At 39.0% G+C, this 12,859-nt stretch overlaps 1 protein-coding gene across 1 annotated transcript; it reads right to left on the reverse strand.

Annotated features, from left to right (window-relative positions):
- Window positions 1-5,880: 5,880 nt before the first annotated feature.
- Window positions 5,881-6,828, reverse strand: LOC131825730 (olfactory receptor-like protein OLF4). The gene has a single exon (XM_059165136.1). The coding sequence runs from the start codon at window positions 6,826-6,828 to the stop codon at window positions 5,881-5,883; it is 948 nt and encodes a 315-aa protein (XP_059021119.1).
- Window positions 6,829-12,859: the final 6,031 nt, after the last annotated feature.

Below are 12,859 nucleotides of genomic sequence, written 5' to 3' on the forward strand. Positions count from 1 at the left end.
TGTCTATGGCCATATCCAATAGCTCTGATGCAGAAGGCCCAGTCTCTGAATTTTTCTTCTGTTGGGCATTCCTCCTCCTAGTCATTTTGGTGAGAGATGGCTGAATGGATGTGTAGCTGAATGTATTGACCATGGTGCAGGCAAGGTGCACTCTGGAATGATTCTGAACAATGGAGAATCCCCACCCAAAAGGAAGAAATAAGAAAAAAAAAAGAGAGATAAATACTGGAAAAAATAAAGATAAAATAAAAGAGAAGGCCCAGCCCAAATGGGCCCCAAGGTAAGATTTATGAAGTATACAAACAAAAACAGACAAACAAAAAGACTGACAAAGGTAGATGGCAAGAGAAAAAAATAAATATATAAAAACAAAACAAAAAATGGGAAACTCGTCAAAAAAAATCCCAGGTATAAGATTTATATACTACCAGGACAAAAAGAAATACACAGAAACACTGGCAGAAGAAAAAGATGTAAGAGTGGTTATAAATTCTCAGCATGGATGAGGAAAGTTATTTTGATTCTCCCTGGATATATCTTGATATCTCTGTTAAGGGACTCAACTTTTCTAAGATAAATGGGGTTTAAAAATTGGCTTACCTATAGGGATAGCATTGATTGGGTAAAGGGGATTACTTTGAAGCTTAACTCTATATGAATATTAAAAAAAAACTAAATTAAATTTTAAAAATTAAAAAAATAGAAAAGCAAAAGAGAAACAAAGGTGTATGTATCAAAAAGTTCAGGTTAAAAAGTTATTATGGAATTTGATGTACCAGACATCTCACTGTGATGGTAAATAGGTTAAAAAGTTATATATTTTAAAAAATGAACCAAAATAGTGTGAAAGAATTAAAACTAAAAGTTGTATCTATGATGTAGTGGTTGGTGTCCCCTTGTCTTTTTTTTTTTTTTTTCTTTCTGTGGGAGGTGTTTGCCATGTGGGTTTTCAGGGAGTCTTGTTGGAGTTAAGTCATCCTGCCTCCATCAAGGGAGTGGGCTCTGAAGAAACCGGTTTTTCATGCTTTTGTTCTCTGGAGCTTTTTGTTTGTTTGTTTGTTTAATTTTTTTAAATTTATTTTCAGCGTAACAGTATTCACTGTTTTTGCACCACACCCAGTGCTCCATGCAATCCATGCCCTCTCCAATACCCACCACCTGGTTCCCCCAACCTCCAACCCCCCTCACCCCTTCAAAACCCTCAGATTATTTTTCAGAGTCCATAGTCTCTCATGGTTCACCTCCCCTTCCAATTACCCTCAACTCCCTTCGATACAGATGTAGTGAAAAGAAGGGTCATCTGTACCCCAATGCTTATAGCAGCAATGGCCATTGTTGCCAAACTGTGGAAAGATGCCCTTCAACGTATGAATGGATAAGATGTGGTCCATATACACTATGGAGTATTATGCCTCCATCAGAAAGGATGAATACCCAGCTTTTATAGCAACATGGATGAAACTGGAAGAGATTATGCTGAGTGAAATAAGTCAAGCAGAGAGAGTCAATTATCATATGGTTTCACTTATTTGTGGAGCATAACAAGTAGCATGGAGGACATGGGGAGTTAGAGAGGAAAAGGGAGTTGGGGGAAATTGGAAGGGGAGGTGAACCATGGGAGACTATGGACTCTGGAGGTTTTTTTTGTTTGTTTGTTTGTTTGTTCATTTGTTTTCTTTCCCCTTGGCAGCTTTTGATGGCTTTTGGAGGTTTAGAGGAAAGCAAACTGCACCCAGACCTCCCTCTCAGAAATAAGCCTCAGTCTGTTCCCCTCTGGGTGCTCCCAAGCACATAAATTCCCCCCTCTGCTGCTGGCAGAGCACGTTCCCAGTCATGGTCTCTGGGGTCACAGGAACTCCTGCTTGTACCCAAAACCCCAATAGCTGATAGGCGATAGCTGTGGCTGTCTGGGCAGCTCCAGACTGCCAGAGAGGTCCCAAGCAGAGATAGTACACTGAGATTTTCCCACTGGCCCAGACTGAGAATGCTCAGACTCTCCAGGGTCCAAGAGAGCCCCGGCTAGCGCTTGCACACACCTCTCTCAGGGGAGAGTGTGGGGCACAACTCAGATTCTGGTAGCACAGAGCTTGAGTGGAGAGTGCAAAAGGCTGTGGTTCTGCCAGCTGACAAAGCTCCCTCATTCTCACCCCAATGCTCTCAGGCCCGCTGGCAGCTCAGGGACCAAGACCTGGTCTCTTCACCGCAGTCTATCTTGCTCAGTGCCAGGGGTGGCTGTCCTGGGTCCAGGGACTTAAGCCCCTAACCCTAACCACCCCAATTTCCACAATTTCCCCCCAGGATCCTTTGCTCTTTTTGAGTGCTCTCAAGCACACTCCACATTAATGCTGGTCCCCAATCACAGGGCACTCTCGCATTGGGGTATTACTTTCCAATGGGTCACTTCTGGTGGCTCCCTCCCCCTTTTGTTTATCTTCTGATATCAGTCCGATGTTCCCACTCCACTTTACTTGTCCCCTGCCCCTATAGAGATCCAGAAGTGTATAATTCTAATCTCAGGCTGATTTCATGGTCGATCAGAATTCTTTGGTAGGTAATCATCTCACTTTAGAGTACAGGTTGAAATGGCGACTCCTCCTACTTCCCGGCCATCTTGTCTCCCCCTCACATCTTGGTTGGAATTTTTAAACAGGTAGCAAAGGAAGTTTCTCTGATTTTGCTGGCAGAAATGTGAACTATTACGATGTTGGGAAAATAACATAGAGACAGCTATAAATATGAAAATACACATATTGCTCAGCTCAGAAATTCTCAATTTCGACACTATCGACATTGTGGTCCAGTCTGTTCTCTGTGGTGACCTATATCCTGAGCCTTGCAGGATGATGTTTAGAGCATCCTTGGCCTCTCCTGACACCTCCCATGTGACTCCAAGTTCCCAGTGACCCCCTGAAGAACAATATTTCCTTCAGTGTAGAACCAGACTTTTAACATAACAATCTCCAAATAATTTTGTAGAATTGTTATAATAGCAATGTATTGAAAAAGAATTGGAAAATCTTTCAAAGTGTGAGTAGCATAGCCACATCATGAAAATTATGCAGACCCTGAAATAAAGAATTCTCATTACCCTAGTTGACTGGAGGCAAGTTCATGAGGTATTATTCAGTAAAAAGGAAGAATGGAAACAAGTAGGAAAAAAGACAATTTATCATGAGCATAGGATACTACTTATCCAATTTTACAGTGTATAAATGTGTATTTTTACATAATCTAGGAAGAGAAGTTTTAATGAAACAAAGAATTTAAAGAATAAGGATTGACAGGAGGAATGAAATTAGGTCAAGTATACTGTCTTCAAAACAACTGTGTGAAACAAAATTCAATGAGAATCTAAAACTAACATATAAAAAGACATAAAATAATAATTCAGTGCTGTCAAAATGGTTCACTAATTCCATATTAGATGTCCAAAGACTTGGAATAAAAGAATATGAGTGAATTATCTTTACAGCTGGGGAGTAAGCACTCTCTAAGTGATCATTTTTTCTTACATAAAGATACATGGATTGAAATATGCTTAGGAAGGTAAAGGCAATCTTCAGTCAAAGGTAAAGAAGAGATGACAGTCAAAGATGGTGCAACTTTTAGAAATGGATCTCATCACAAAGAGACAAAAGGATCCATGGGGAATGACAGAGATGCAAAAACAATTGGAAAATACATATAGAGGTGATTTATTAGCACTCAATGTACAAAGTATCATTTACTTCATTTTTGTTTATTGCAAGGACTTCCAATTAAAAAATATTAGTGAAAGCTTGATATTTCAGGGTGGATAATATCAAAATGCAATAAAGAGAACACCATATAACCAAGTGACAGATTCAAGTCCATACAATAATGAACACAATTCCCCACATATGCATCTATACATACATACTAGAACTCAATGCAAACAGCAAATTTGGTAAAACAAATACAAAACCCTCCTCTAATTCTTTGTTTGAAAGAATGCAATCAAAGAAAATAATAACCACCTCCCCCGACTCCATTGTACAAATACAAAGACCTGGTAGAGACAATGTACAGTAGAGAAAAAATGAATAACTAACCCCAAAATATATTCAGCTCTCCTAGTGATGAAATCATTGCAAAGCTAAGCCCCTTTATATAGTTTTCATTGTTAGATAATTGTTTTCACATGAATACCCAGAGGAACAGGGGATGCTGCGAAAATGTATGTCTTATGAATTACTGTTGCAAGTTATTATCTGGAAGAAATAAATTGGTCTAGGTCTTTCTCATCAGTATGGAAACAGAGTACAATATGCCCCATTTTAAAGACAAAAAAGAAATGCCCTGACTTCACTGGACATCTCTCCATACCTAATATTCCTAATCTGTTTAATTGCAAAACTTGGTAATGTGTTCTATTTTTACTGGAAGTACTTTATGCCTCCCATCCCTTCACTTCATTGTAAGCAATCACACATGTGCTGCTGAGAAACTATTCACTTCTTTCTTTAACATCATCAGTGAATCCATTCATCAGTTCGTTGGGCAAGCAAATGAGTACTGAGATCTCTAGGTTCTGGGCTAGGCTGGAGGCTATCAGGTAAACTCAGATAAATGCACCAGGTTTGGATTGTGTATGACCCTGGCCTGCAGAACCTGCTGGGCTCTGGGACTGACCTGAATGGCAACTCTGAGGGAGGGGTCTCTATGTGGCAGTCTGAATTCCTCCTGTGTCGGGATGATGGTGACTAAATTCTGTCCCTTGACAAGATGGCAGGAAGGAGGGTGAGATAAGTCTCCCAGCCAAGCTTAGGACTCCAGAGGCAAAACCAGGCCCTATCCATCCCAATTTGGCACAGGCAGAGGTATTGCTACACTGGGGATATTTAGAGTTTCTTTGTCTGCTCATGAGGCACGTTTCCTTCCTGGTCCTCCAACCTCTAAGCACATGAGTTTCCTATGGGACACTGGTGTGGACATGAAGGGAAATTTTCCTGGAGATTGTGTGTTCCCCCCACAGACCAGGTTATAACCAAGTGAATCCAGAATTAATTACCCCTTCCTCAGGAGCTCCCAGAGTTTAGACCTTCCAGCACCTTATCCCAACCCTGACTTCAACTTTTCCACAAAGCCTAGGACTGAACAATGTGTCTGGATGAGATCCCTTGGATCTCCAAATTGTTGACTTGTGGTGGAACACAGCCCTGCCATCTATAGAATATCCCTGCTTTCCTTTTCAATGAGGAGAACTAAGCTTTTTTGACATAAACCTTGAGCAAGGAATGCCTGGGTGGCTCAATCTATTAGGCATCTGTCTCCAGCTCAGGCCATTATCCCAGGATACTGGGATTGAGTCCCAGGTTCCTTAATCAGTGTGAGCCTGCTTCTCCCTCTGTCTACCTCTCCTCTGGCTTGGGCATGCTCTCTCTCTCTCTCTCTGACAAATAAATACAATAATTTTTAAAACCAAACAAACAAACAAATGAAAAACCTTGAGCAAGACATACCTCAGCTTCCTGATACATTTTCCAAATGATTAGGAATTTCATACTTATAAATTAAGAGCTATCATTTGGTCCCTTAGTGTGAAACTTTTGTTATTTATAAGAAATATATTTAGAATTTTTGCACTATTTTAATTATTTTGGAATAAAAAAGTAAACAGATTCTTCCTTGTATCGTCCAGAATGCACCAAGACTTGCAAACGTTTTTTTTTTTTTTTTTTTTTATCCCAGTGAGAAACATTTCAGGCTTCTGACCCCCTGAATTTGTCAGAGCACAAGTGTGTTTTAAACACTGATGTAGTCATTTTACATTAGCATTAGAAACTGAATACAAATATTTATCCAATAAAATTTTGCTCAGGAAACTAAGCTTAAGCAATCTTAGGAACTTGTTCAGTCCTATGACAATTGACCATGTAGAATCTCCCTCAAAAAGAATGTTTTCAGAGCCCTCTTTATATCTTTGTTCCTCAGGCTGTAGATGAAGGGGTTCAGCATGGGTGTGACCACCGTGTACATCACTGAGGCCACTGCACTTGCGTGGGAGCTCTGGGTAGCAGCAGAGCTAAGATACACACCTAGCATTGTACAATAAAATAATGAGACAACAGAAAGGTGAGATGCACAGGTAGAAAATGCTTTATACTTGCCCCTAGCTGATGATATTCCACGTATGGAGGAAACAATTTTAGAATAAGAGTAAAGGATGCCAGCAAAAGGACCACCACCCAGCAGGACAGCTGCAAAATACATCACCAAATTATTAAGAAAGGTATCAGAGCAGGCAAGTTGGACCATCTCATTGAGTTCACAAAAAAAGTGAGGGATTTTCACCTCTGTACAGAAGGAAAGTCGCAACATCATTAAACTTTGCAACAAGGAATTCAGGATGCACATGATCCAGGACAACAGAACCAGCAGTCCACAGAACCGGGGTTTCATGATGACTTTGTAGTGTAGGGGGTGACAGATGGCCACATAGCGATCATAGGCCATCACACTCAGGAGAAAGACATCCAACACAGCAAAGAGTATGAAAAAATAAATCTGTGTGACACAGCCTGCAAAGGTTATGACTTTACTTTCTGTCTGTATATTCATCAGCATCTTAGGGACAGTGGTAGACGTGGAAAAGATGTCTACAAAGGACAGGTTGGCCAGGAAGAAGTACATGGGAGTGTGGAGGTGGGAGTCAGAGCAGACGGTCAGGATGATGAGCAGGTTTCCAACCACCGTGATCAGGTACATGGAGAGGAAAAGCCCAAATATGAGGGGCTGCAGTTCTGGTTCCTCTGAAAATCCCAGAAGAAGAAACTCTGAAATTTGTGTATCATTGCTGGGTTTCATGTGGTAGAGGTGACTTCAAGGACAGAGGCAAACAGCTTGATTAATTTTCATGTGCTTGTATTGCTCACAGATTTAAAATGTTACCTTTTTAATTTTGTAGTCTAAATATTCATTTTAATATTTTGCACATGGTTATGGTCCAATTCAGGGGATCCCCTGCACCACAATAATTATGAAATTTTTCTTCCAATCACTTAATTTACAAAAGGCCATGTATTCCACACTTTCAAGTAAATTATTTCAAATCCCAGAAATACAAATTAAGTCCTGGCCATGATTTAAACATTTTCTAGGTGATGAGGATAGGGTGCTAAGGAAAAAATTTCCCTATCATTCAATAATGGAGAAGGAATACATTAACAAATAAGAAAATAAATAGCCTTTCAGAGAGTGGCAGATGGTATGAAGAAAAGGAAAACAGGGATAAAGCAAAGAGTGAATAGGGCATGATATTTTCATGGGTATATAAGCCAATTCTGTGAACAAGGTGACATTGCCACAAAAATCTCAATTAAGAGATGGAAGCAGACCTAGGATTATGGAGGAAGTGTGTACCTGGCAGAGGTAATGGCCAGTGCAAAGGCCTTGAGGATGGTACTTGTTCCCAACTGTTCAAGTCAAAAAGCAAAGCCAGTGCTACAAGGGGAATGAGCAGGAGGGAGCCTGAGGAGAGAAGTCCTCAGACACACTGAGGAGAGAAGTGACCTCTCTTTTACCTCTGAAACCTCAAGGCACAGGGACTTCCTTGTCCACACTGCCTCTCCCACTGTATTCATCGTGTTGCAAAGGCATCTCATGAATTGAACCAGATCCTCTTCTTAGTGGCCTCTCTTGATTGAATGGTGGGCCCCGTGTTTTGTCACTTTGGGAGTTATGAGTCCTGGCACCTTGTTGTGGAGACAGTTCATACTCTACAAGTTACATACACACACACATACACACACACACACACACACACACACACACCACCATCCTCTCCTGGTTTGTGTTAGTACCTTGTCTTTCTCTGTCCCTGCACATATTCTATTGTGCCAGGAATGAATTCGACCCACATAGGCCCTATCAGTGGACTTTTCCCTGCAAAATGCAGAGTTGCCAATCCTTAAGCCTCTCATGGATAAATAATATATTTAAATATTAAAATACATGCATAAACAATGAATTCTGTTACGCTGAAAAGAAATTTAAAAAATGCCTAAATGTATATATACGTGTGTGTGTGTGTGTGTGTGTGTGTATTCTCGAAATTGAGCAATGGGTTAAACAAACACTTCACAAGACAAAGTATACAAAACACAATGAAAGTTGGGTGTTTTTATATCAAGCATAGAAGACTTATTTTTCATGTACCTCTTGCATCATTTCTGGCCAATTTATTTCTATGTGGTCTGGTAGGGGATGGGGTTAGTCCCTTTCTCCCTTCTCTATGTGTCATATTTTCTTGATATTCTTGAGCTTTGGGTATACATCTCTCTTTTTCTAACCCAGTGGGCACACTCTAATCATCATTCTGGATTTCACCCAATGTGCAAATGGGTCCACAGACCACACTCTACAATCCTGTCCCCACCATGACAATTTTTTTTTGTACTCAACAATTTTCTTCATATCAATTTATCTGTGGATATCATTTCATACACACATTTATTTCATTAAGTTCTGTCCTCATTGTGGTGATTCATGATTCAAAAGTGCAGGGACTTCACCTTCTTTGTTCTTTTTTTTTCCACCAAGTTTTATGAATATATGTGTTTCCTATAAAAATCCCCAAGAATGTGGGTAGGTTTAGAATGAACAGAATGAAGGGATCACAAAACCAGGTTAAAATGTAAATTGAGCCATTTAAAAACACCAGTTTTAGGCAAAACGACATTGGGGAGGGTATGTGCTTTGGTGAGTGCTGTGAAGTGTGTAAACCTGTTGATTCACAGACCTGTACCCCTGGGGATAAAAATATATGTTTATATTTAAAAAAAGGGAATATTTCTGCCCTTCAACAGATGAATGGATAAGGAAGATGTGGTGCATATACACTATGGAATATTATGCCTCCATCAGAAAGGATGAATATCCAACTTTTGTAGCAACATGGATGAGACTGGAAAAGATTATGCTGAGTGAAATAAGTCAAGCAGAGAGAGTAAATTATCATATGGTTTCACTTACTTGTGGAGCATAACAAATATCATGGAGGACATGGGGAGTTGGAGAGGAGAAGGGAGTTGGGGGAAATTGGAAGGGGAGGTGAACCATGAGAGACTATGGACTCTGAAAAACAATCTGAGGGGAATGAAGTGGTGGGGGGGTGGGAGGTTGGGGTACCAAGTGGTGGGTATTATAGAGGGCACAGATTGCATGGAGCACTGGGTGTGGTGCAAAAATAATGAATACTGTTGTGCTGAAAATAAATAAATGTAATTTAAAAATAAATAAAAGAAAGAAAAAAAAACCAAAATGAACTAAAATAGGATATAAAATAGCAATTATTAATGATATCAATATGGATTAATAATTAACTTGTCTAAGTCCTAGATACAAAATAATATAATATATAATGCTCCTATAATGCTCAGTATTTATTTGTTAAATGAGTTAGAAATTAGCTCTCACTCTGAAAAACAATCTGAGGGGATTGAAGTGGTGGGCAGTTGGGAGGTTGTGGTACCAGGTGGTGAGTATTATAGAGGGCAGGGATTGCATGGGGCACTGGGTGTGGTGAAAAAATAATGAATACTGTTATGCTGAAAATAAATTTAAAAAATAAATTAGCTCTCAGTGTATAAGAACATTTACCATGTGGCAAGGTTGTATTTCAATTTCTTTGGAAAAGGTGAAATTTCTCAAAGAATGCTGGCATAAAGGAATATCTTTCTGGAAGAATATGAAATCTGTCCCCTCCTTCAGACCTTACAAAAAACCACAGGGCTTATGACCTCAGAGTAAGTGTAACCAAACAATACAGTAGAACATCAATAAAACTACATATAAAAGTTAACAGATGGGCGACACCACTAAATAAAGCAAGAAATTCAGAAGTAAGAAGGTAGACATATTTACACAAAATGTAAAGATTTAATGGTCAAAATATGTTCCAAATGTCAATTGAGAAACAATGATCAGAAGAAATAATTTGAAATGCTGATAATGTTTTAAAAATAAAAACAGAGAGAGAGAATAACATATGGGCATCTAATGATAAAGGACAATCAGAATAGCTATCAAATATATGAAGTTTGCTGAATCTGAAGGACACTTTAAGAAAACAAGAAACATCTCTATCACCAGCAGCCTGTGGGGAAAAACTACAGAGCTGTTGCATTGTTTGTGGTTGAAATTTTAATTTAAATAAAATTCAAAATAAAATTTTATTTTATTTTAAAGATCTCATTTATTCATCTAAGAGACAGAGAGAGAATAAGCCTGTGGACAGGCAGAGCTAAAGGGAGAAGCTGACTGTCTGCTGAGCTGAAATCCCTCTGTGGTTTTGGATCCCAGGACCTAGAGATCATTACCTGAGTTGAAGGCAGATGCTTATCCATCTGAGCCACCCAGGTACCACTGTGGTTAAAACTTTTAAACTTGTTTTTAAATATCTATTCCCCCAACGTGGGAGCAGCCAACTATATAAACCAATTAATAACAAAATCAAAGAAACACATCAACAATAATACAATAATAGTAGGGGACTTTAACACTCCCCTCACTGGATGGACAGGTCATCCAAGCAAAAGCTCAGCAAGGAAATAAAGGCCTTAAATGACACACTGGACCAGATGGACATCACAGATATATTCAGAATATTTCATCCCAAAGCAACAGAATACACATTCTTCTCTAGTGCACATGGAACATTCTCCAGAATAGATCACATCCTCGGTCCTAAATCAGGACTCAACCGGTATCAAAAGATTGGGATCATTCCCTGCATATTTTCAGACCACAATGCTCTAAAGCTAGAACTCAACCACAAAAGGAAGTTTGGAAAGAACCCAAATACATGGAGACTAAACAGTATCCTTCTAAAGAATGAATGGGTCAACCGGGAAATTAAAGAAGAATTGAAAAAAATCATGGAAACAAATGATAATGAAAATACAACGGTTCAAAATCTGTGGGACACAACAAAGGCAGTCCTGAGAGGAAAATATATAGCGGTACAAGCCTTTCTCAAGAAACAAGAAAGGTCTCAGGTACACAACCTAACCCTACACCTAAAGGAGCTGGAGAAAGAACAAGAAAGAAACCCTAAGCCCAGCAGGAGAAGAGAAATCATAAAGATCAGAGCAGAAATCAATGAAATAGAAACCAAAAAAACAATAGAACAAATCAACGAAACTAGGAGCTGGTTCTTTGAAAGAATTAATAAAATTGATAAACCCCTGGCCCGACTTATCAAAAAGAAAAGAGAAAGGACCCAAATAAATAAAATCATGAATGAAAGAGGAGAGATCACAACTAACACCAAAGAAATACAAACTATTATAAGAACATACTATGAGCAACTCTACGGCAATAAATTTGACAATCTGGAAGAAATGGATGCATTCCTAGAAACATATAAACTACCACAACTGAACCAGGAAGAAATAGAAAGCCTGAACAGACCCATAACCAGTAAGGAGATTGAAACAGTCATTAAAAATATCCAAACAAACAAAAGCCCAGGGCCAGACGGCTTCCCGGGGGAATTCTACCAAACATTTAAAAAAGAACTAATTCCTATTCTCCTGAAACTGTTCCAAAAAATAGAAATGGAAGGAAAACTTCCAAACTCATTTTATGAGGCCAGCATCACCTTGATCCCAAAACCAGACAAGGATCCCACCAAAAAAGAGAGCTATAGACCGATATCCTTGATGAACACAGATGCGAAAATACTCAACAAAATACTAGCCAACAGGATTCAACAGTACATTAAAAAGATTATTCACCACGACCAAGTGGGATTTATTCCAGGGCTGCAAGGTTGGTTCAACATCCGCAAATCAGTCAATGTGATACAACACATCAATAAAAGAAAGAACAAGAACCATATGATACTCTCAATAGATGCTGAAAAAGCATTTGACAAAGTACAACATCCCTTCCTGATCAAAACTCTTCAAAGTGTAGGGATAGAGGGCACATACCTCAATATCATCAAAGCCATCTATGAAAAACCCACCGCAAATATCATTCTCAATGGAGAAAAATTGAAAGCTTTTCCCCTAAGGTCAGGAACACGGCAGGGATGTCCATTATCACCACTGCTATTCAACATCGTACTAGAGGTCCTAGCCTCAGCAATCAGACAACAAAAGGAAATTAAAGGCATCCAAATCGGCAAAGAAGAAGTCAAATTATCACTATTCGCAGATGATATGATACTATATGTGGAAAACCCAAAAGACTCCACTCCAAAACTGCTAGAACTTATACAGGAATTCAGTAAAGTGTCAGGATATAAAATCAATGCACAGAAATCAGTTGCATTTCTCTACACCAACAGCAAGACAGAAGAAAGAGATATTAAGGAGTCAATCCCATTTACAATTGCATCCAAAACCATAAGATACCTAGGAATAAACCTAACCAAAGAGACACAGAATCTATACTCAGAAAACTATAAAGTACTCATGAAAGAAATTGAGGAAGACACAAAGAAATGGAAAAATGTTCCATGCTCCTGGATTGGAAGAATAAATATTGTGAAAATGTCTATGCTACCTAAAGCAATCTACACATTTAATGCAATTCCTATCAAAGTACCATCCATCTTTTTCAAAGAAATGGAACAAATAATGCTAAAATTTATATGGAACCAGAAAAGACCTCGAATAGCCAAAGGGATATTGAAAAAGAAAGCCAACGTTGGTGGCATCACAATTCCGGACTTCAAGCTCTATTACAAAGCTGTCATCATCAAGACAGCATGGTACTGGCACAAAAACAGACACATAGATCAATGGAACAGAATAGAGAGCCCAGAAATAGACCCTCAAATCTATGGTCAACTAATCTTCGACAAAGCAGGAAAGAATGTCCAATGGAA

Source organism: Mustela lutreola, chromosome 2 (assembly GCF_030435805.1).
Source record: "Mustela lutreola isolate mMusLut2 chromosome 2, mMusLut2.pri, whole genome shotgun sequence".
NCBI lineage: Eukaryota > Metazoa > Chordata > Mammalia > Carnivora > Mustelidae > Mustela > Mustela lutreola.